The 24493-nt window shown below is 37.4% G+C and overlaps 2 protein-coding genes across 3 annotated transcripts in view; both read right to left on the bottom strand.

The window, feature by feature from the left end:
• Nucleotides 1-764: 764 nt before the first annotated feature.
• On the bottom strand, nt 765-5158 carry LOC148863218 (protein argonaute 7-like). Its single transcript, XM_088975162.1, has 3 exons — nt 4500-5158; nt 2613-3846; nt 765-2495 (listed from the first exon to the last, which is right to left on the bottom strand). Exons 1-3 carry the CDS (start codon nt 4831-4833, stop codon nt 1025-1027), a joined length of 3039 nt encoding a protein of 1012 aa, XP_088831288.1. The 5' UTR covers nt 4834-5158; the 3' UTR covers nt 765-1024.
• Nucleotides 5159-14718: 9560 nt separating this feature from the next.
• The window catches only part of LOC148863217 (hyperosmolality-gated Ca2+ permeable channel 2.3-like), a 108115-nt gene continuing 98340 nt past the window's right edge, over nt 14719-24493 (bottom strand). For both annotated transcript variants that reach the window (XM_088974167.1, XM_088974168.1), the window contains 4 exons: nt 20926-21202; nt 19977-20252; nt 18437-18670; nt 14719-15140 (listed from right to left, as the gene is read on the bottom strand). In XM_088974167.1, coding sequence (XP_088830293.1) covers nt 14979-15140; nt 18437-18670; nt 19977-20252; nt 20926-21202 — 949 coding nt within the window. In that variant the 3' untranslated portion in view covers nt 14719-14978. The remainder of the gene's footprint in view (nt 15141-18436; nt 18671-19976; nt 20253-20925; nt 21203-24493) is intronic.

Genomic DNA, 24493 nt, shown 5'->3' with positions numbered 1-24493 from the left:
ACAGAGGATGACGTGGATCACACATAGGCTCATGTATGTCCCAGAGTCGCTCCCTAATCTACTGTTGGCACTGGGCTGCAACAGCAAACCACTGCTGCCACTCCGAACAGAAAACTCCACCTTCTACACGGCATTTCTGTAGAGTCTCTACTCTATAAACCAAAGAACCAGCTTTTATAGGAGATCAAATCAGCTCCCCACATCTTCAAGCTTCAAGTGGACTGTGGCCGGTTCCATCATCTTCGTATTTGTGTGGAAGTATAGACGTTGGAAGCTACCATTTGTGAGATGTGATGTTTGACATTTTCAGTTCCCTAGGGTTTTGTAGCAGGTAGCCAGCCCAATATTGACTCTTTAGAAGAAAAAGATCCTTTGCTGAACCGATCGATGCTTGGGTTTTTGAAAAGCGAGTCATGGGTCAACTGGTGCAGCTCAAACCTCAAACTGAGTTTCGAAATGCTTGGATTTTGAAACTGCCAGGTAATATCGTTGTTGATGCACATGAGCGAGTACTCCCTTGGACTGCATGTAAAATGAAGAACAACGAATAATGATAAATTTCCCTAGTTTTAATTTTCTGGTATTCACTTAACCTGAATGTTTTGATGGATGTTTGCACGATTTTCCAAATTTTCTTTTGGTGTTTCTCTTCAGAGTTCAGAATACGACTTATGAAAACTATAAAGAATGGGTTTCCACTTTCCCTACAATTACTGCTCTCAGAAAAAATCATTAATTTTCCAGTCATTTTGTATGGAACAGAATATTGTAAAATTATATTCTTATTGGAAAATGGAAATCATTCGTTATTCTTCATTTTACATACAACCAAACAACGGAGCCTTGGTGACTAACAAGTAGGATTCTCTTTATCTGGATAGATATATAAGCATTAATAAAGCAGTGTTTCTAATTTTTTTTTCCTTTTTCATGTGTTCAATCTCTTTCTCTCCCTCTATCTCTATTTATATGTGGATTAAAGAATATATAATATCCACAGTAAGGGGACATTGGAGTAGACTCGTCAACAGTAGAACATGAGCTTCTTAACTTTTTCATTAAGTTTGGGCAATGGAGTTGTCTTTGGTGGGGCAGCTCGGGAGGGTGAAGCTGCAGCTGCTGCACTTCTTGCAAATGCTGTTGTGTCCGACCTCTCGAGGTAAAGCCTACCTCTATACGCAGCAAGGTGGGCATAGTACGCTGGAGGGACCAACGACACCGGCTTGGTGCACCTCACGAAAGTGTAGCATAGATTGTGCACCAGCTTCTGTAGTTCATCAGAGCTGAACCTGTTTTCATCCCACAAAACATGGTAATGGGTTGGCCGACTTGTCCCTTTCATTCCCCAGTGGCTACAAAGATAGAAATCAAATTCCTTTGGGTGGGTGATGACGGAATCTACAACAGTTCCTGGGGGTATGTTCTCATTGAAGATCTTGGCTCCAGCTGAAGATGAGTGATCAGTTTCTTTCCGAAACAACCTTGTGTGATGCCTTTTCTGAACTACCGTGAAGGTGATGCTAGGCTTATAACTGGGGAACCTACAACAGGCTGTTCTAATTGCCTGTAATTCCTCTTTAAGCACTTTATAGAACTGGGTCTCGCTCACCCCATCTCTGAAGAAGATAATCCTATTTGGAAGCTTGTTCATTTCCTGGTAGAAATCTTCCAGCAGTTCTCCCACCATTTCACCTAGATCCTGTATAATTTCCTGTCGATGGGTCTGTGATCTCATTCTTGAAATGTATTTATTGGCCGCAGGCCAGTTCATGCTGCCAACAACAGCGGCGACGGAGGGGCTGAAATCGTCCAGTGGGTGTGGATGGGTCACGTCGGCACCCATGAAAATTGCAGAATCATCAGGAGCAAACAGTCTTGGTATTTGGGAAGATAATGAGTTGTACAAAGCCACAGTGCACCCTCCAACCTTGGCATTGATTTTTAGAGCCAAATTTGCCAGAAATTGCGAGCTCGGCTTATCAAGATTGGGGTACAAGCAACACTGTGTAACAACCCCAACACCCGTCTCAGCAATACGTTTCAGATCTGCATATCCTTTATGCTTCCTCTCCATTACACATATAAGCAATTGGAGGTTGTTTGATGATGCTCTGTGGATTTTCTTGAGCTTGGATTCCAGTAAGGAGACATTGTTGAGGACTTGGATTGGTTCAAATTGGGGTTTACCGACTGTATTCTTGTTAAGAAAGATACCCAACTGTTCGCACCTTTGTGAGAGCTGGTTCATGAACCTCGAAATACTGGCTCTCTGATCTGGGGTGCCCCCAAAACTTATTAGTGCCCACCTTTCAATTCGTGTGCCATCAAAAACATGGCTGTCCAAGAGGTTCCACTGTCGGTCATGCCGAGATGGAATCAGATTTGTTATATGACCGCCATCCCCTAGCTTCAACTTCGGAGGTTGAAGTACTCTCCCACTCAACTGGGTCATCTCTTCTGAAACATGGAACTTGAATTCTCTTCCATGGTCGCCACTGTTAATGGAAAACAAATCTCGGCCTTTAGCAACTTACAAATGATATTGCTCAAAGTTAAATTTAGGCAACAGGTAAGAAAGAAAAGTAAGAGTCATTGAGAAATCTCTGACTTACCTTGTTGGCCCAAATGATCCTACCATGACTCCATTGATAATTGCTTTTCTTTCTCTTGGCCTCTGGCAGCCCATCTCAAGGATCCTCGCCGTCTGATCATCTGAGAGCTTACCAAGAAATTTCTGTCCTTCACAGACCACACAGAGTTCCATAGGCAAGTAACACGGCTTACTCCTGCTAATTTGCAAACATGGCAAGTTCCTGAACTGTATATCATGGTTGTAATGATCCTTGAAGTAATCCACCAGTCTCAAATCCTTCCCATCCCTGTCCCTAAACCAGAGGTTTTCTGTAGCTTCCTCAGTTAAGCTAAAGACTCGGTACCGCTGATCAGTTTCTCTATGACATACAAATATCCTGATGTTTTTCAAAGCCTTCTCAACTTGTCTCTTCTCTTCCCTGGCCAAACCTCTGGTCTTCCTCTGAGAAAGGTCCCGCAGGAACTCAAGCCGCTTCTGCAGATAGGAGATTATGCCAATACTCTCATGGAAAGCTGTCACAGAGAAGTCGATATTAAGGGCTAGTCCTTGTTGGGTTGGTCTGAGGCTCTGGAAGAACCCTCTCAACCCAACTGCTCCTCCTCCAATATCTTTAGCTCCTCCCATTGTGCTGGAATAGAGTGACCTCCCAAGGGGTATACACTTCTCTGTTGGGCTCTCTCTGAAGACAATATCCAATGCATGGAGATAATCCTGTGGGAGAGGAGCCCAGTCCTCACCCTCCTTGCTCAAGTAGCTGCGCAGTTCCTTTCCGTCCAGCTTTGAAGCAAGCTTGATGTTTACCCGGAAGAGCTTATGTTGTGGGTGCTTCTCTGTCGTGTCGCTGCTCTCACCCACGGGCAACCGTGCTTTGGCTGTGGGCATTGGGAGCCTAATGAATAACTCAAGTTTGTCATTTTGGAACTCGACAGAGCTGAACAGATTCTTTCTGCCGTCAAAAGCTGGACGAGCACCTGATAGCATTTCAGAATAGTCCTGTACAAGTTTCTGCTTGATCATCCGAGCGACTTCCTTGGAAGGATGTGGAGAGATCTCAACATCGTAATGGAAAATTCGTTGGGAAGGATCAAACTGAACTAGGAAATGGTTGGCAAGTAGAGGGATTGCTGCACCATCAAGGCCACCATTATCTGGTCTCCTTGTTGCCACTAGAGACTGTGGATTGACGGTCATTTGCGCACTTTCATCTTCTCCTCCGGAGAGCTTCCCGGCCTTCTGCTGGAGGCCCTGTGGGACTGTTTTAAATATGTGAAAAAAAAAGTCATGGCAAGAGAAGATTTTGTCATGATCGAACCATCGAAAACATATATTCTAGAGCAAAAAAAGGGGAAAAAAGCTTAAAAAAACAAACTTGAAACTCTGAAGTATAAGAGTTACCCAGTTGGATTCTTGTCAACAGTAAACTTCTCTTATGTTCAGAACTTAAGATTGGTAATGAACATTTGCATAACAAGGTTACATCTCCTAGTAAATTGTATCATACTTCCTCCCTTCCCCAGGAAAACAACAGAAACTGGAAAGAACGAAATAAAAGCAAAGCATGAAAGAGAAAAGATTTCATCCTTGTTGCTGTATGTTCTTCGATCATCTTGAAGATAATTTCTTCTCAAAGAAGTGTATCGTGTTCTACTCCCAGCCAGAATAGTAGATAGAAACAGAAGAGAAAGGTATAGAAAAAACGAAAAAAACGAAAGAAAACATTAGTTAAAAAAAGGACAGAAGGATTCCATATTCCTTCTAGCGTGTTCTTTATCGTCTTGAAGAGATTCAGGTGCATGTTTTCACGTATGAGAGGAGTTCTTAGGTTCTCTTTATTAATCTATCATCAGGAACTTGGTATATACAGTTACTAAAGGGAATAACAGAGCAATGAGAGAAGATACTTTACCTTGTGAAACTGTTGAAACTGGGACCTGGAAATCAGGGGGGGTAGTTCTAGGAGGCTTCTTCTGCTTCCGTGAAGCCTTCTGAAAATGGGTATGTGATCTTAAGTTCTCGTTATGATGAGGCAGTGGAGTTGCAGGTAGCGGCAGAAGCAGTATTGGAGGAGGTAGAGGAAGAAGGCCCGGAAATGTTTGATAGCGGTTCTGGTAGTAAAAGCCATTACGATACGAATGCTGCAGCAGCTGATGATGATACTGATTAGGTTCCGTCCTCCCTCTGCAACTCCTGGTCTTAGAAGTGCATTTCCTGCCACTTTTTGGGTCTTCTGTTTCTTCCATTTTTTTTGTTGAGAGCAAAACAGAACGAGAGAAAGGGGGATGATGATCATATGAGAGAAGGAGGATATGGGGTTTGTGACTTTGTGTTGCTGACCTCCTCTGTGGTAGAGGCGTCTGAGGCTGTGCAGACAGTAGTAATTGCAGAGAGAGAGAGAGAATCGGTTTTGAATATTAGAGGGGTTGGGTTTTTTCTGTACAGTTCAGTTTGCAGAGGTGGATGATGCTGGCAATATAAATCCCAAGCGGAAAGGAGAGTCTGGGTTAACCTTAAAACAGAGGAAAAGGCTACAGCTACACACCCACAGAGGGAATCCATCAATCGCCTGCCTCTGCCTAGCCAATTTTTCTTTAAAAAAAAACAGGAAAAAGATAAAAGGAGAATAAAAGCAAATTTTGTTTTGGATTTATTCATGGAAGGCAATGGGTAGGGTAGCTTAGCTATGCAAGTGCAAACCAAGGTGGTGTACCCAAACAGAGACCAGAGTTTTTTGAGTCACTTAACATGGTAACCAGTAAAACGGATGTCGTTAGGAAACACTGACATTGGTGAAATTAGTAGAAAACAAAACACTCGACTCGCACACACATCTATGACCTTGGATGACCTAACAACCTTGCCAGATTAATTAATTCATTCTTCCAATTTCGTACTTTCTGTAACTTACTAACTGATGCGATTTTTTAGTTTAATTGGATGCTTCCAAGCTTCCAGCCCAAGGATATTCTACCATAGGAGAGTGAAAGACTGTTTGGGTTCTTACCAAGTTATCAATAACCATTTAACCGCAGAGTGAAAGATGATACGACCTCTCCAGAACCTCATAGAAAGGAACTTTCATAATGAACAGAAAATGGGAAAAATGTAACTAAAACTAACTCAGGCATTGGATTCTTTTTATCACAGAGGCTGTTCTATAGCCCCTGTTGTGCAATTAAAGGATGGGGCCTCATAAACAACTAATGTGGGATTATGCAGATTCCCATGTACAGAGATGCCCAGCCATGGACATGACTCCCCTTGTATAGGCTGAGGGGATTCCTCAAAGGCTCAAACAAAGATAGTAACCATAAATGATTCATTTTGTTAACAATTCTCTCCCCACTTTCCACCTAGCCACATATGGTCTAACATTACAACCAACCTATATATATATATATATAGAGAGAGAGAGAGAGAGAGAGAGAGAGAGAATCACTGTATATCAATTACTAACATGGGTTTTCTGATTTCAGCTACATGAGGGCTAAAATGAAAAATATTAAATTGCCAATCAAATGGAGAACCTCTGGATTATATATGGTGGAAAGATTTTCTGTTTCTCTCTTATATTCTATCAAACCAAAGACAGTCTTAATGTTCAGATAACAGGATAAGATTTAGAGAAATTACATATATTGGTATCCAAGTAACAAATACTCACACGAGTTTCTAAACTTACTCTGCACTTATACTTCAGGTAACTGACAATTTACAGATGCCTTCACTTTGGCAGATAACATGTGATCACGTGATACATTTAGAATTTCATAATGGTAATTTTAACCTGTCAATCAAACGGTACTCTCAAACCCTTTTAAGAATCAAGCTGTACTTCTTAGCAGATTGTCTGAATTATCTAGATTAATGGCTGCATCTTTAATTTGACCTATTTGTATGACATTTATCTCAAGGTAAATTGGCAGTTGAAACTTTAGGCTGTGTTTGGATTGATAAACTTGTTTCTCTCTTATTTTCTATCAAACCAAATACAGCCTAAGTAGATTGAAGATGATAAGATTCTTTTGGTTTTTGGTGATCATATGTTACACATGAGAAGTGGAGTAGCATTTTGTATTCTTGTATTAGAAAACAAGGATTCTTCAGGTTGCTTATTCTATCACAGGGTTAATTGTAATTTAAGCTGAAATCAGAGTGGAAATCTATTACATTTGACACGTGGCAAAGGGTTACTCACCTGAACTTACCACCCAGGCTGCCATGTGGTGAAACAGGAATCCAGGCCTGTTTTCTATAAATTCTTCATTTCAATAATAACAAGGGGAAAAAGGACTGTGGTTTCTAGCCCTAGGACACCCTTCTAGGAAAGAATACTAGGTCACCTCTAGACCCAATATTCAATAGCATCATGTGCTCACTCCTTCTAGCATGCATGAGTATAATAAAAATTAAAAAAGATGGAGAGATACTATAAGACCCAAGGCACTGTGCCTTCTCGTCTCCTTGGCCATCCTTTGCTTACACTTTATTTATTGTTCCACAAACTTTAAGCCTTGCTTTTGCCTCATCTTTTGCCTACATGCTTATGGTAGTGGCATTAAAGGACCCACCTATCCACTTAGGGGTTATGGGTCTCTTGTTTTTTTCTTTGTTATTTATTCCAGTTTTTTTTAAGGAGATAGTCCAAATGTGCTGATTAGACATTTTAGTGGAGCCTACCTAGCAGAAGGAAAATATATATCTTAGAGGAGCCTAGGGCGTTCTATTCTTCTAAGTGCTGGATTTACTTCTTGGCTCTATTGCTTTTGTCTACTTCTTATATTTCTGATAATTTCTAACATTGAAACCCTTAAGTGTGGCATTTGATAAAATTGAAGTCTCATATGTTAAAAGCAAAGACATCATCTTTTATCACTAGTACAAGAGCATGTGATATGTACATGTGTATGTTTTGATAATAAATAAGATACATGGTATTTGGATTTAATCTTTATTATCTGTACAAAACCCAAGGCAAATATCTTATTTATATTGTAGTATATCTAATATCTTAAAATAGAAAAATCTGCTTTCCTATTTTTTTAAAGCATACATAATATTAAAAAAAGGACAATTTTATCATTATTAGCCATTTGAAACATGTATTTCGTGCATGAATCACCTCTTACCAAATCATTTAAAGCATACATAATATTAAAAAAAGGACAATTTCAGAGGTATGATTCAGACATTAATATATAATTACACAAATGACACCCAATCTCTGAAAACCCTATTTCAGTGTTATCAAACACCACCTTAGTATTTCATTATTTGCATTCATTATATTTGTCATTGAATTAAGAAAAAGACCCTAGATTTGTGCAAGAATTTTCCACATAAACAAAGTTCAAAGTAACAATATTGCATATATGTTGCAATGCTTGGGACCCAGCATTGGGAAGATTGAGGCACGAATGGACATGCTTGGGAGATTCATATAAATCTTCTTAAATATATGAAAGATACTAAATTTTAACGTATTAAATGCAAAAAAAAAATTAAGTCTACATAATTTATTTATTATCAACACTGCACAAATTATGGTAGCTTTTGGTTTTTGAATTGTTTTTTAAATCATTAGAAACACATGAAACTTTAGTGCTAAGAATAAATCGTTGTCGGTACCGGCGATCAAACTGTTTGACCCCAAAACCGGTCCTTATGGGATTTTTACCAAAAACCGCGGACTCAGTTGGAAAATTGCTGACCCAGATGGTTTGTACCGCTGAACTGTTTGGTCTGGGCAACAGTTCAAGGTTTAATAGTAAAATAATGAAATTATTATTAAAAACTACAATAATTAAAATGTTTAAAAACAGAGAAGGGTTTTGAGTCTTTTTGACCGACTGGATGAAAGATTGATTTAGCTTATTCATTCTTCTTTCCTTCTTTCTGTTTTTTTCTCTCTTCTGCCTGAAATTATATATATTATATGTATATATGATCCATCATTCTGATCTAAAGGTGAAAACTAATTCAACCGTTTGAATCATCATTGGCTTGAATGATCGAACCACTAACATAAAAACCAGTGGCGAAAATCCATTCTTGATACATATAACCAACCGACCTTATATAATTGAGATAAGGGTTGGATGATGATAAGAATAAAATACGTAAAAAATTAGCTTAATAATATAAATGCAATTATCTCATGTTCAAACAAACTTAGTTTATTGTTTAAATTTAGACTACAAAACTATTTTTATCCACCCAATATACATTTCTGTAGCTCATCTTTTAAGACTACTTCAATCCAACAAATTATAGTTCATCTTTTAAGACTACTTCAATCCAACAAATTATATTTGCTAGATTCTTTTGTACATGGGGGGTACGTATAGGGAACAATGGTTTCCACACGTTCCATGTTTTAATAATCAGGATACTAAGTTGAGTGGGTCTCAATTAAAACTTTTTCATTTTAATAGCTGGGTCCCAATTAGAACATGGTCCTGCCATATATCAACAAATCAAATGATTTTGAGCATCTGATTTAGAAAATTATCTGTGCTAGTACGTTCTTTCATTCGCTCTTCTTCTGCTTCTTCTGGTAATAAGAACAGCAGGGCTAAATCATTCTACCCTATTGAAGCTCTCCACGAGATTGATTTGATATGGTTTGTTATTAGCTTTACTGTTCATCTTGTCCCCTTTGTATTTTATATGAATTGAAATTAATGTTTTCGAATCGTGGTTGATTTAGATGGTCGAACTGTTCGGTTCAGGAATTGTTCAGGTAAATTGGTTCAAATACGGTATTTGGCAAAAAATTGTTAAATTGGTCAGTGATTTTATTGACTCAGGCGGTTAAATTGTTTATACATTCAACAGTTTTGATATTTTTTTATTTTTTCATTGAAATAAGTCATTCATTCAAATCAAATGATCGAACTATCAACTCAAAAACCAGTGGTCAGAATGGTTCTAATTCCGAGTAATTTTTTAAAATCTTAACTGAAATTGATCATACCAGTGAATATCAACGGAACTTGGTGAGATTATTCAGCTCGGCCTCTATATATATCTGAAATGGCCGATATGTTTCGGCCGGTATCATATGCCAAGTGCCAACAACAAACATATGACGTGGTTTTCTTCCCCTTTGACTTATCGGGTATTGAAGCATAAAGAACCGTTCCGTCATTTCCAATGTATGGGATTTCGTAGCTACAAAGTATTATGCATGCATGGATTCCTAGGATTTGTATACTGGAGTTTATCATAGTTGAAATAAACAAGAAAACATGTGATATAATAAGAGCTTTGGACTCGAATTAAATACCATATTGCCTTGAGTGTCCACCTTTTGTTCAAAATGAAAATCAATAATAGGTGTTTGGATCTCACTTGAAATAATCAATTTGTTTTAATAGTTTGGGTGGGTCCAATTCGAGTCCAGTTCAAACCAATCCAAACTTTTGCATAGGTTGGATCTGAGGCTTTGGACTTCAGACCATGGTTGTCAAAATTGGACTGGACCAGGCGGTCAGACCAGAAAAATCAGGAACCAGTCAAGTGACCGGTTTTGTTTTTTCAAAAAATCGGATTTTTCTTCAAAACTGTTGATTTTGATCAGTGAGCTGTTGAATCGGGCAGTTAACTGTTCGAACAGTTTTAATCATTCTTTATTTTTTAAATTTTTTTATTTTTTTGTCAGAACGGATCAAACATTCAGTTTGAACCGTTAGACCATTCAACCTGATAAGTGGACCCCCGACTGATTTGGTTTTAAAAACCATGCTTCGGACTAAAAACTTGGATTTACATAAATTCAAAGTTGGGGCTTAGGTTGTGGATTCAGTTAGGTGGTAGTCAAGTCTGACTTGACCAACCCGTCCAGCCCAATTCAAGTTATATTGGATTAAATTTTGGATTGGGCCTAAATTCCTAAACTCATACTAGACGTTGGGTTAGGATTTGAATTTTTAGGTTTGGGCTTAGGTTGACCCGCCTGACCCAATCCGTCCAAATTGCACCCATAGTGTTCAGTAGCCTCTCATATATAACTTTCTAACTTTTTTCAGTAGCGTTTGAGCCCATACGTAATCCTCTGATATGGTGAAAATATGGAAATAAAATCAATTATGAATTTAACCTTAATACGGTAAATTCAATTGAAAGTTTATAAACTAGTACTTCCAGTGATTCGGTTGTTGGGCATATAATATGAAAAATGACAGACAGCAGATCAAACCCTCACCCCTGAACCTTGGAAACATGAACAACAAATTACGGACTGGGGAGTCCCAAAAACATACGCCATTTACGGGCCGGATTGGAAATGTCTCGTATAAAAGTTGATTTTGACCCTTGAGTTCTGTGCACGCTAATGTGTAAGAGTTGGGATCTCCTGCCAATACAACACTTCCAACAACCTACCAACATGATCGATCTATCATCGCACATTTCACCTTGAAATTGGGATTCATGTATGAGATGTGTGGTGTCAGATAATGTTAGGAGAGTGTTGGAAGGCATTTTATTGGCAGGTGATCTGAACTCTAATGTGTACTGGGGTTACTTGTACGTGGGTTCCTTCAAGGAGGTTTGTGTTTTGTGAAGGTTTTGGAAGATCAGGAAATCTTTTTTTTTTTGTTTTGTTTTCCTTTTTTTTTTTTTTCATACAAGTACGTCCAAGAGAAGCTACAAATTGAAATATAAAATGGTTGAATTTAATAATATCCAACTAGGATATGACCCTTTGTATATCTGAGAATCTAAATAAAATTGATTATATTTTTAGCATATACATAATATTTAAATCATGTGTTTTGGATGAAAGAAAAAATAGAGAAAAATGAATTCTAAAGTCCCATTTGATTCACAGGAATAGGGGTCTGGAATTGGAATCAGAATGGATCATTCCAATTTCAACTGTTTGGTTGGGCAGAATCAGAATCTCATTCCCATTTTTGGTGGAATGACATTCCCTCATTTAAGGGAATGGGCATTCCTCTCCCTTGGAATGAAATCCCATTTCAATTCTTATTTAAATCAAACAGATTATGGGAATAGACCATTCCAATTCCAATTTTGAAGGATTTCAATTCCAAATTCCAGTTCCAACTGCAAACTAAACAGGCCATAAGATATTATCAACTTTTTTATGCTGTTAGCAAATACATGTAGGTAATAGGTAGAGGACTAGAGATGTAATGTGGGTTGTGTTGGGTCGACACAACCCACTTTTACAGGCTGCCCATACTGTAGCGTTTGTGCTAGGTTGGCATGCCATGCTGGCCTAAGCAGGCCATGCTTGCCTGGCCCGAAACCTTCAAAAGGGAAGCTCAGCACTACCAACGATATAAGCCCAACTAGGCCTGGCTGGGCTGGGCCAGGCCGTGTCACATGATTTAAAAAAAATTGAAAAGAAAAATTAAATTTTTATGTTATATGAATTTTGATGTGTATATATATATATATATATATATATATATATATATATATATATATATATATAAACTCGACATGGTCAGTTGCTACACTGACTGGGGCACGGCCCATGTTGTGCCAGGCCGTGCCGCACAGTCCACTTTAAAACTCTGCATTACGTAAAATAAAGACACCAGAAACCAATTCTTATCTCTCTCTATATTCCTTTGGAAGCTTAAGCCTCTCATAGCTCATACCCATCAAGAGATTATCGTGAAATGCATTTGAACTATAAAAGTCTATTTAAAAAGTTAAAATTATGGTGATGAGAAGTCCCATAATTAAGACGTTAAATCGCCAAGCAGATGGGAGGGAGATCAAGAGTGGTCCTCCAAAGAGACAATTCTCCATCGTTGCTCAGTCGTCGAAAATGACGAAGAAGAGGATCCCATGTCTGTGCAAGTGCAAGTGTGTGGATTCTCCTCCTGTGTCAGCACCTGATGCACTTCAGCATCTCTTGCATCCTTTATCTTCTCCTGATTTTTCTTGCATGCATTTTGTGAGCTTATTAATTGTTCTGACCTCTCTGGTTAGAACTTTCGGATCCAAACTCAAACTTCAAGCATTCAGGAATCCAATTGAAGGCATAAAGAGAGGCCGAGCACTTCTTCTCATATTTCACTCTCTTAATTGTTGCTTTAAGCCGAGATGCTCGTCCCATCGTCTGTATTCTCAAAAGGAGAGTAGTATAACGATGACCCAATATCATCAACAAACTGAAAGTCCATGATATATAACAAGATAAACTCCCTCATTCTGTCCACTCTTTTCCTCTCCTTTACCGCCTCTACTGCAACCATATGCAGAGGATGCTTGGTCCATATCACTCCACTTGAAGTCCAGACCCGGTTCTCTTACTTCCTCGTCTACCTTTGGCAGTGAAACTTGGTTCCAGATTAATACATGTAGCAGTGGTACTAGCTAGTGGTCGTGATACATGTAATACTGGTAGTGGTGTCGGTGGTTGTGGAGTCGTCGGGATCATTAAAGAAATCAGAAAATTGCTTGTCTTGTGTCTCTTCTGCTACTTCTCTAGATTGTTATTGTTTCTGCTGCTGCTTTTGGCTTGTGGATAAAGTAGTCGTAGATGCAGAAGAATTATTTCTGGCTTTGAGTCTAAGGAGGAGATTGGTGATTTTTGAGGGAAGAGCCGAAGACGAAGATAAATAAGGCCAGAAATTGGTAGAGTAGTGGTAAGAGCGAGCAAGCAGCTTAATTGTAGGCCATGGCCGCTTCTTCAGCCGTGTCAAAGATGCCCAACCACACCTTTATCTTTGCCACCCACCACCCTGATGGATTCACATCTGCGACCCACAGCACATTCCAACCATGTATTTAGAACATCTCTGAATGATGACTTCGGGAGATGTTCCCAATGCACACTGAGATGTGCATGTTAGGCGCCCCACAAGTGATGATGGATTTCTGGATCATAGGGGGCCATGGCTCCCCTAGGTCCCCCTGACTCTGCCTCTGGCCGTCTTGTTCATCATCTCGTCCCAGCTTACAATTCCTTGACTAAGTGGGTGAATCCAATTCAACCAGTCAGAAAAAAATAAAATAAACGGTAATGCAGATTTCCATTGAGCTATAAACATTCAAAATGTCAACACATACTCTATGCACCAACGCCCGCCCATGAATTGGCATCAATTCCGAGTTATCACCTTACCCAACAGTATTTTGGGCCAACAAATTCTGACCCTGGGCTGAACCATCATTCATCCGGAGCAAGGACTTACCTTCAGTTTGCTCTGATTCATTCGAACTCCTCTTCTCCCCATTTTTTTCATCCAAGCCGTAGACCCGGAGCAAGAAACCACCGGTGATTTCACTGCACAACTAGCTCCAAAAGTGTGGAGTCAACCAGCGGCAAGAATCAACCGATGGTAAGCATCTGTTCCTCTCCTTCCAATCTTATTCTTCTTCGAATCTACTTTCTCTTCTTTGAATCTCCCTCCAGGGATCCACTATGGCAACTTAGATTCATTTTACCTGATAAATCTTTGAATCTTCTTCCTGGATTTATCTTTTATTTTTTGTTTACAGGTTTAAGAAGCACTGAGTTCACAAAGAAGAAGAAGAGATTACCACCGATTGCCGGTTGATCCGTTTCTGTCGGACGTCAGTTGGTCGTCGGTGGTCTGAGGTTTGGATGAGTGGGGGTGGCCGGGTGGGAGGAGAGTTCGAATGAGAGAGGGAATCATTCTTTTGAAGCTTCAAATGGGGTTTTTTTTTTTTTCTTTTTTTTTTTTTTTTTTTTTTTTAGCGGCCAGTTCAACCGACCATTTAAATGGTTAATATTGCAGTCCCGTTAACTTTATGTTAGGATCCATTGAGCAACGTGCATGCCTCCTGGGGTACATGCTCTCCGTGAACTGACGGGTTCATTGGATTCGAGATCCTAAACATAGTGGGGCACGCAAGGAAATTGTATCGGAGATGTTCTCAATGCACGCTGAGATGTGCATGTGGGGCATGTTCTGTGGGTGTCAATTTATGTTGTTTTTCTTACGGCTCCATTTGGAAGGAGTACAAATATAAATATACAGTATAAATACAAACGAAATACAAAATATAAGATTTTACCTTCTACATATTTGCATTTGTACTCCTTCCAAACTGAGCCTACAAGGCTACAATACACAAAGATCTTTCGTAAGTTCATAACAAAGATCTGATAATGAATGTTCCCTTATGTATTCCTTGACTACATTAATAAAGGGAGCTTAGAAATTATAGGGGTTGTTCTATGCAATAATAAATTAATAATACAATGGAAAAATGCTTTGTTAAAATCCCACAACAACAACGGAAGCAGCGAGGTATACTAAAAACATGCTAGAATGCATGTTGGGTAGATCATCCTATCCCATCCTCCATCTTCCCTAGTAGTGACACTAGAAAATAATTGTTACAGATCAAAAGAAGGCAAATCCTATCTCCAACTTCAAACTTCAGCAGGTGTTAGAAGGGGAGAAGTATGGCCATCACTGTTTGTAGAGTACTGGATTGGCATCATAGCTGGGTCCCGATAAGCAGTAACCAGTTTATCGAGAAATTCATCCATTGAAGGATCATTCTTGTCTTCTTTGTCTTTCTTTATTAGACTCTGTACCGAATAAACAACTCAGTACAATGCAAGGACAATATGGGCATCAAACATAGTGAAAGGAAAGGAAATAATAAACAATGATCAAGTAAAAATGGAGCTTGCCCAGGGATAAGTTGTTGGAATAATTAGACAAGGATTTGCAATGAGACGTCAATTAATTAAAAGATTGACATCAAGAAATTACCCTAAAGCAACAATTGCCTTGAGAATTAACTGGAAGAAATCAAAGACAACTCATAGAATTAGAGCTAGACATCGGTACACTCGTAGTAGGACTATCCTACTGGTTGTATTAAGAAGAATATAAGGTGTCATACTGACAAGAGGTAGAAGAAGGGCCACCATAATAGCACATTTTGGGTTTTCTATACCACTCCTTTTAGTGAGCCATATGGCATCAACTAGTAAATTGAGAAATGCAACAAAACCCCCTACTAATCTAAGATGGTCCATCAACCTGTCACTCTTCTAACTAGCCTTGACCTTCAGGCCAAAGAGGAAGCTCTATATCACCTTTATTGCCAACTTTAAGACCATCCGATAGGAAACAATTACTGAGTTTTACACTGGTGCCCTGGAATAAATTTTTCATCGTAATTGTAAATAGTAATTAAAATTCTTTTTTTCACTGAACAAATATTTCTTTCATTTTCTCATTAAACCATTGGATGGTGTATCCGTTAACAAGAAATAAGGCATGATGAGTCAAGATATTCCCCCCAATAATAGGTAGCTTTTGATTGTACCTTTAATTTTTCATATAATCCTAGTTCTCCCTTGTTGGGAAGCATTTTTCCACTAAATTTCATCAATCAGTTCTGATGGTCAAGGTAGAAAGGGGCTACATAATTTCCTTGCAAAAGAATAGCTTCCAATATATCAGTCTCTTATCTCCTGTGGCTTTTTAAATATCAATGATCTCCCTGGACATTTTTATTTTTCATTTCTTCACCTACCCAAACAAAGTATGTCAAATTTAGTTGGCCAAAACAGCATATGTTATCAAATTCCTTTATTTTTAAAATAAATACACACCTTGCTTTGTTCATTGACTATATTAAAGAATGGCCTCCATTTAAACTATACCCCAAGTGACAAACTTAGGGGTAATATTTATACTTGTGAAATATAATATATCAGCTTCAGCATCTAAATTTGAGAAATTACTAATAAGCAGTCAGTGACCTAGCTCAAGTGGATGACAACACACATAATGACAGAGAAATGGATTAGAGGCAAAGCCAAGAAGGGGAAAATTGAGGCTGGAAGGAGCTCAGTGCACATCCAAAAATGTGTGTGTGAGTAGAGCAATTTTTTTTTGTCAATACATCAGGAAAGGACAAAGCCCGTGATATTAAGTTCAATTAGTATAATAGCTTTTTCTTCATCTATTATGCTAATGGAATTGTTTAAAAAATGACTTAAACTTCTAGGTTGATGAACAGAACTTGACATTGTCAATAAAACACTTACATGGAATACACTACAAAGACTAGAGAGTTCTTGTCTTTCCATGCCCTTCAACTTGTAACTTCTAAGTTGATTAACAGAAGATTATTTTGTCAATAAAACACTTAAATGGAAGACACAAAAAAGACTAAGGAGTTATTATCCTTCTTTTATTAAGATCCAATAGTGAAGGAGGAATAACCCATAGAACCACATAAAGACATCAGGACATAATCTGGCATGAGAATCCATAATTTAGTATTAGGTGGTCCATCATTAAGATCTAGCGTAAGAGTTCTATTCACAAAAGGAGAAAATCTCTCAATTGGAAGTGACAGCTCCAAAGAGATCTTACAAGGAAATACCCAACTCATATGCCATCCAGGTTCTTCTACTATCCACGCGATTAGGAACATTAGCCCTTCTGCAGTCACTCCACAAGTGCCTTTCAAATTATTTCACATCACTCTCTGCTAACTGCTAATAACCAGACATTTCTATACTGCAGTCTGATGTAAAAATAGGAAAGGACTGATGAAGTGAGATGCTTTCGTACAATACATTCTCCTACAGTTGTGCTTTATCATGTTTGGGAACTGCTCATAAACCCTCAGCCACAATTCTACATTAAGAAATCCCCTCTACATACAAATCCAAACACTCATTTTTTTCATTACAGGAACGGAGTCATCTGCACCCTATTTTTCTCCAATGATCCTTTCTCAGACACTACTAGCATTACAAGATCTCCAAAGCCAGCTGCACAATAAGCCTCTACTTGGGGATCTTAACGGTTTCACATTTGAGGCCCCATTTCTCTTCTTGGGAAAAACCTTCCTCAATCTCACCAGGTTTTCTTTGAACTTTTGGCCACATATCAAACAGGAGTTTCTATAAAAATGAAAGTAATATAAAAACGGATGGTTGGGAGTAGAACCAAACTTACCTAAGAGAAATTTAGCCAACATACTTTAGATAACAGCTTAAATATGAATATTTGTACCCAAAAATAACCATCAAGTCATCCATATGTTTGGATAAAGTATACGAGAAAATGTTAAACCACTCTTGCCCCCACTGTGTCCAGTGTTCAGTCTGGGTGAGTGGCCAATCCTTGGTTATATAGTACTTTTAACTGAATTAGAAGTCATACTCAAGGCTATGTTTGGTTTAAAGGAAAAAAAGGTAGGGAAAGGAAGGGGAAGTCAGGGAAACCTAATACAAGGTTTGTAAAGGTTTCCCTGCCTTTCCCTTCCTTTCCCTACTATTTCCTTCAAACTAAACACAGCCCAAATGAAATAGTCAGTTTTATACTAAACATGTGTTTACTAGATAACTTTCATTAAAAAAATCAGCTCAGCATCTTAACCTTATAGAGGATAATATACACAATCCACAGTATATTGAGGATAAAATAATTGCAGACAACCTATATTCTATCTCAAAAATGAAACCAGGATAAGGATGCACGTACAAAATATTCATTGGAACACATTCTGGAGGAAGATGTGTGACCACAAAAAGTGAAACCTCCTTTACTGCCATCCAGAATATGAGGTTTGGATGTCCCCCCAATGCCCCTTGCATCAAACTTAATTTCCAGGGCTTGAAAAGGAAGCAGTCCAGAAAAAACTTAACTATGAAAAAAATTAGGAAGATCTCATCCATATATGATTGCTAAGGGCATAGGTCCAGAGTTTGCTCTAACAAAATACCATATACTCTTTCTAAACCGTTGAGAAATTTAGAACTTTAGAAGGATAACTCAGGATTTTGTAAATTTCAATCAGTGCATAAAACATAGGATAAGCCACTGAACTATCAGTTGTAGCAGGTAAACATACCTCTGCAGAATAAGCAATGAAAACGGGTAGGAAACGTTTCCGACAATACTCATTGAACAGTAATGTTAGAACTAGAAGAGGAATGGTTAAGCTTGATGCTAAAGGAAGTTTCTTCAAACCAAATATTCCAATTGCAATAGCTTGCATCAGTATCAAAGAAAATATTGTTGAGTTGTGCACTATAGGCCAAAACTTTCCACCAGTTTCAAACTTGGGGGCATATACATTTAATAGCTGCACAGAAAAGTTGGCATTTATTAGTGAAGATGGTATTAAACTAGTTCCATAATGTTTAATGGTTCAGAATGACCGTCTAGCGGTCTTTACCAAGAAATCTGAACACTAGAAGGAAACATCCAAGGGGAAAGAAGGAAAAATGAAAAAAAAAAAGAAATAAATGGGAATGACAATTTTCTGGGAAAAAGTAGAAGATAGTTTACATAAATAAAAGGTTCTATATCAATGGTTAACAAAAAATGGCCTTCATCAGTTGATTTATTTTTCTTCTTTCCTATTTCTTTCTTTCTTTTGTAGTTTTGCTGCATTTTTATGTCCTTAGGGAGTAAACTCTGCTACCACCAGATACTGACAAAATTGGTGCACTCAATCATCAGTCATGACAATTCATAGGTTGGATGAATCCAACCAACTTATTAAGCATTTGTAAGAAATATGTTATAAGCAACCATCCCAAATAAATAAGCTAGGGGAGATATCATCCTTGTTTACTAAGGCCCAAATGGAGTAGTGTCCAACTTATGCTCAAAGGTGTAAGTCTTATATAAGCTAGTTTGGGTGGTTGTCATTAACTGATTGCCTGATGACAAAAGACAAACTTTTTCTTTGATATATTTCATCAGGAAGGCAGAAAAAACATGGTTTCCAAAATCAACATCTTGTTCAAATGGATTGTAAGGTGCATCAATTCATCTGGCATTATGGCTAGAGGGGCTGGGAGGTGCAAATTGTATTTGGTAATGGCTCTTCTAGGGTAGCCCTGTTGTATTGCAGGCCCTTTTTCATTTTGGTGTTAGCCGTCTCTTCGGGATTTCTCAGCTCCACCTCTCTTCTTTTGGGCTGTTGAGTCTTGTATGTGCTATCCCTTTCTTTCTTTCTTTCTTTCTTTTATAATAACGTCCATAATTGGTAAGAAAACCAAAATATCAGCAACCATAATAATCCTGTACCAAATTCATCAAACCAACTCGATTATTGAATGAAAACATCATTAACCAGTTCTTAGGTCAAGTCTTAATAGTCTACAACTGACAGAATATGGCCAACGATCTAGAAAATCAACAAATGAGCACAAAAGGCATGAACTTTTTTCATGCATTCTTTGCGCTAATAGCTAGAAAATTGTTCCTACCCCCAAAGAAGTGAATGCTGACATCTCGCCCCTGTTTTTTAGTAATACAATTTTCACACCATTTATTAAAAAAAGTGAATGCTGACATCATTGTAGTGCTTATATCAAAATGATAAAATAGGAGAACATTAAAAAAATACATAAATCAAGTAATCAAGCTGTTCAACTGACCTGATTACGGTAGATAATATACCCGAGACAATAATAAACTAACAGGAAAGGCAGAATTAATGGAGCCAGAAGGAAATATGTAATGCCAAGGAGCCCAAAGAAGAGAATTCTAGGAATTTCTCTGTGGTAAGGAATAGAGGGAACTTCAAACTCATCTGCATAACTTCCTGAACAATGTCTTCTTATAAAATCCCAGATGAGAGGAATCACACGAAAGAGTTCTGATGATAGACTGGTCCACCCAGATGTGACAACATAGGCAATGAAGAATGATGCCTACACCCAAAATAATAAAAAATACCTTTATCTTAAATCCTCACAAAAGGATAGCTGGTTTCAGGAAGAGAAAGTCAGAAATATCCACATTACAAATCATTATTGTTACCCATCTTTGCATGTAGTTTACATTTGAGTTCAGTTTGTTTCAGGTTTCAGGGATATGAATCTCACTGAACACTTTTAGTTGTTCTATGATTTTCATTGCATCACAAAATCAACAAACACAAAAATAAAAACAGAATTATGGTCTCAGTGGACACAAATATTGTCTCCATTATGCCATACTATACATATGGCCTACCTCATTTTTTTGATCAGTAATCGGTTATGCTTTATTGAAATGAATTATATGCAATAATGATATACAAGCTATATATTCACTATGTTTTTACAATTTGGTCCCTTCAGTGACAGGTTATAATATTCTGAACATGGGAACCTAGAAAGTTGCAAAGGTGCTAAAACCATCTACAGTTTTGTAGCCCCAGACTCAGCACACTTCCTCTTGGAAATATTGCTGATAATTTGAACCATGGCTACAATGTCATAAAGTAATCTTCCATATTAGGTAAATAAGGGCATATTTAAGTGCTGAACTTGACCTCGATATGTTGAAATCCACCTTAATTAAAAAAAAAAGTCTGGAAGAACGATGGAAATATGTTTTTACCTGAGCTGGAACAGCTATAGCTAACTTCCCTGGAATATTCTTGGGCTCAAGGAAAATATTAATTTGATATAGAGCTGATCCGGATAGTACATTTGCAAAGAAAATGTTCCATATGGTGAACCAGAGTACTTTCTTACAAGCACTTATTTCAATCTGACTATGGGAGATATATCCTTGCATGGAGGAAAAGATCTTCATGATGGGAGACACAGTTTTTAGAAACAACTGAAGAATGAGGCTCGGAAGATATCCAGTAATTACTTGACTGACAAATGCTCTGCACATTAATGAATTAATTTATCAGTATCTTTCTTAAACTTTCGTCAAAAAATAATAGCCGGTTGCTATCTGGAAAACAATTACAGTTTGGACATCAAAATGGCTCATGCTCAACCATTTATAACATCTTCTTGCAAAACATAAAATGCTACTGCAGTTAAAAAAGCATCACAAGCTTTTATTTTGTTCAGTAAGATAGAATTAAGAAGGAACTACGGCTTTGTATATTCACAAGAGATTGGGGAAAGAACACTAAAATCTAGTATCACAAAACATGTTCACCATCTACAATGAAAAGAGAAGCAGAGAGAATGGTTGATCCTCTGGATTCTTCCATAGTTAATCAAGGAAAGTGACCAGTCAATGCCTAGGACAAGACATTTTTGCAGGAAGGGGACACAAGGAAAAGGGCATGGAAGACAGTTTTGCAGGAAATTAGTCAACTCTGTATATTTGCACACAAGTTAGATGCCCTCTCAGATAAGGAAAAGGGCATAGCAGACATCTTATCATATGTTGTGTATATTTTGTTGCATTTTATTTATGTTCTACAATACAAAGATCATACAGCATATATATATTAGAGTGCTGTTCATTACTTTATTTGATTTTTGCTGCAATACTTCCTTGGGTTGAATGTTCTGTTACTTTGATTATTTCCTCTGGTTCACTATGCTATTGATTGTGCTTTTCTTATTTGTTTGAATTCTTTCTATATGAAAATTCATTACTTAAATATGATTCACTGTTTGTTGAATGGAATATTGAAATTTATGATTGAAGGTGATATTGGTGAAGTAATATGTCTTGATGTGCAATGTTCATTATTATTGCCTTCATTTTAGTTATTTTCAATATAGAATACTAATAATTTGAAAAAAAAAGCACATGTCATCATGGATCATATCCAACAAATACAGGTCTTATTTGTCTAAAACTACCAAGGCACCCGTCTAAACACTTAGGAAACAAGATATTACCCTGCCACCTAGTCTCACCTGCTGCCTTTATGACCAGAGTTTCCAAATATGAATAACATTTTACCCAATGAACAAAGTGATGAAGAACCTCTAGACATTCTATAATACAACTTGAACTTTTCTAGACAAAGATGTAGGATCCTTAATACATATTACTACTAACTTAGAATTAAAAGCAGTAAAGATACCAACAATATGACAAATGCAAGCAAAGGTAGGTCATTCATGGAAGGCTAGAAGCTGAATCAACCCAATACAGTAATAAACTTTATGTATCTAACATAAGCCATAATCACTATGATCTTTCTTCTTTGGTAAATGACAGAGAGTTACTAGTAAGAGAACATACTACATGAAAAGAGAAATTACACAGGGAAAATGCAAGAAAAGACATGTACACCCCAAGCAGGCAAATAACTGTGAAAACACCAACCTGAAGGAAGCAAAAAAAAAAAAAATTATTTTCAACACAAAATTACCCATAACACAGCACCCATAACTGACAGACACCACTCAAAAACAGACCACTGCTAAGTCAATGCTCACAAGGCCAAGCCAGAAACAACCTCTTCATCAAGGAAGAAGTGTTTCCCCTTTTCTCACTTGTCTCTCATTGTGTTCAACTCTGAATCTGAAGCTTTGCTTGCCAACTAGACTTTTTAGTCTAATCACATTGCCTCCAATTACCACCGTGCATGATTATGTAGCACTTCAAAACAATTATAAGCCCTTAATTGACCAAGTAGGAGAAAGGCACCAAGAAGACAAACCAGTTCTCAAATGCCACCATAAGGAAATGCTTTTTAGACAGTTTCCTATATAGAAACACTGGACCCTCTATGTATGCTTTGTATCATATTCAAGTTTTTTAAAATATTCCACTAACCATTGAGGATCTCCAATGTATAGCTATGAAGTTTTGGTTTGGTTAGGCATTTTGACAGGTGAAAATGAGAATAATTTTGTGGAAATTCATAGGTTTTGTTTAGAAGTCTGGAAAATCTTGGGAAATTAGGGAGAGATTAGAAAATATAAGAAAGCATGGAATTTATTAATGAACATTAGGAATTGTTAAAGAGGCATAATTACACACTCAAAACCTAAAGAATATAATCCAACATGTACAACAAATGAATGGTGGTTACCCTTGTAAATCAAATATAACTCTCATATCCTGACTTCCTTTTGGGTTATCTAAAATCATCTATGACTTGAATTCTATGGCCAGAATATTAGATAAGGATGTCAATTATTACTATAATTATTATATTACTGCACAGTTATTATAAAATATAATTATTCTTAAATTAAATATTCAATTATTTTTAAAAAATATTATTTACATTTGAAAAAAAAAAATTCAATTAAAATTGTTGATTGGTCTAAAATCAACAAAGCCAAATAAAAAAGTCCATTTCCCAATGTTGGTCCCAGCTACCTAGGGCCTTGGGAGGGGTGGACTGGACACAGACCTAACTTTGGCATTTTTTGCACAAAAAGGCCACTTTCAGACTTGAACCCACATTCTCACACTTATCAGACCAAGACTCTACTATTACACCAAATATATTTTTCCCAATTTTGTGCAAAACATGTTTCGTTCTCTTTATGACAACTATTTGCAATTAATTTTGGAAAACCTACTGAAACTTCCCCAATATTTTTTGTCAAAACTTGGAATTGTTGCATATAATAAATTGAAAACTGCATTAATTTGAAAATTTTTGAAATGTTGGAAAGATATCAAGACATCTTTGGAAATTTTTTGACTCCAATAGGTTTATGGCTGTAAGGAGGGTGTGCAACAGGCAAGGAATATGAACAAGAAGAAGTTAGTTACTGAAGGTGATTCAAGATTGATGACAGGATGGCTGCAGTGTAGAGAGGCTGCATTGTGGAAATAAAGGGCAGTCCATTTCTATATTGTCTTGTGGCAATATAGAAATGAAATAAAATGAATCCAGGTGGCTGACTTGAGAAATTGAAGTGAGAATTAGATTGGTATAGAGGGCTGCCAATAGCATGGCAGACAATCTAGCAAAGCAAGGGGAGGGACAGGCCAATTGTTAAAGAAAGGGGACAAATGGTAGAAGTCATCTCTCAAAAAGGTATTGTAAATAATACATTTTATGCTCCATAGTTAATAAAATTTAAGGTTATTTATAAAGAAATAGATTTTACATCCCTCCCTCCCCCTTGGGAAGATGGAAAATTTTGGGCAAGTTTGCTATTTTTCAGTGATATTATATTTTTCTACAAAGAAAAAGTGATATTATGAACAATGGGTAATACAATACACTTCCATGGAG

The sequence above is a fragment of the Nelumbo lutea genome, chromosome 3 (genome assembly GCF_056320005.1).
Source record: "Nelumbo lutea isolate HS-2025 chromosome 3, American lotus-T2T, whole genome shotgun sequence".
In the NCBI taxonomy this organism is placed as follows: Eukaryota; Viridiplantae; Streptophyta; class Magnoliopsida; order Proteales; family Nelumbonaceae; genus Nelumbo; species Nelumbo lutea.
This window is presented reverse-complemented; position numbering and strand designations above follow the sequence as displayed.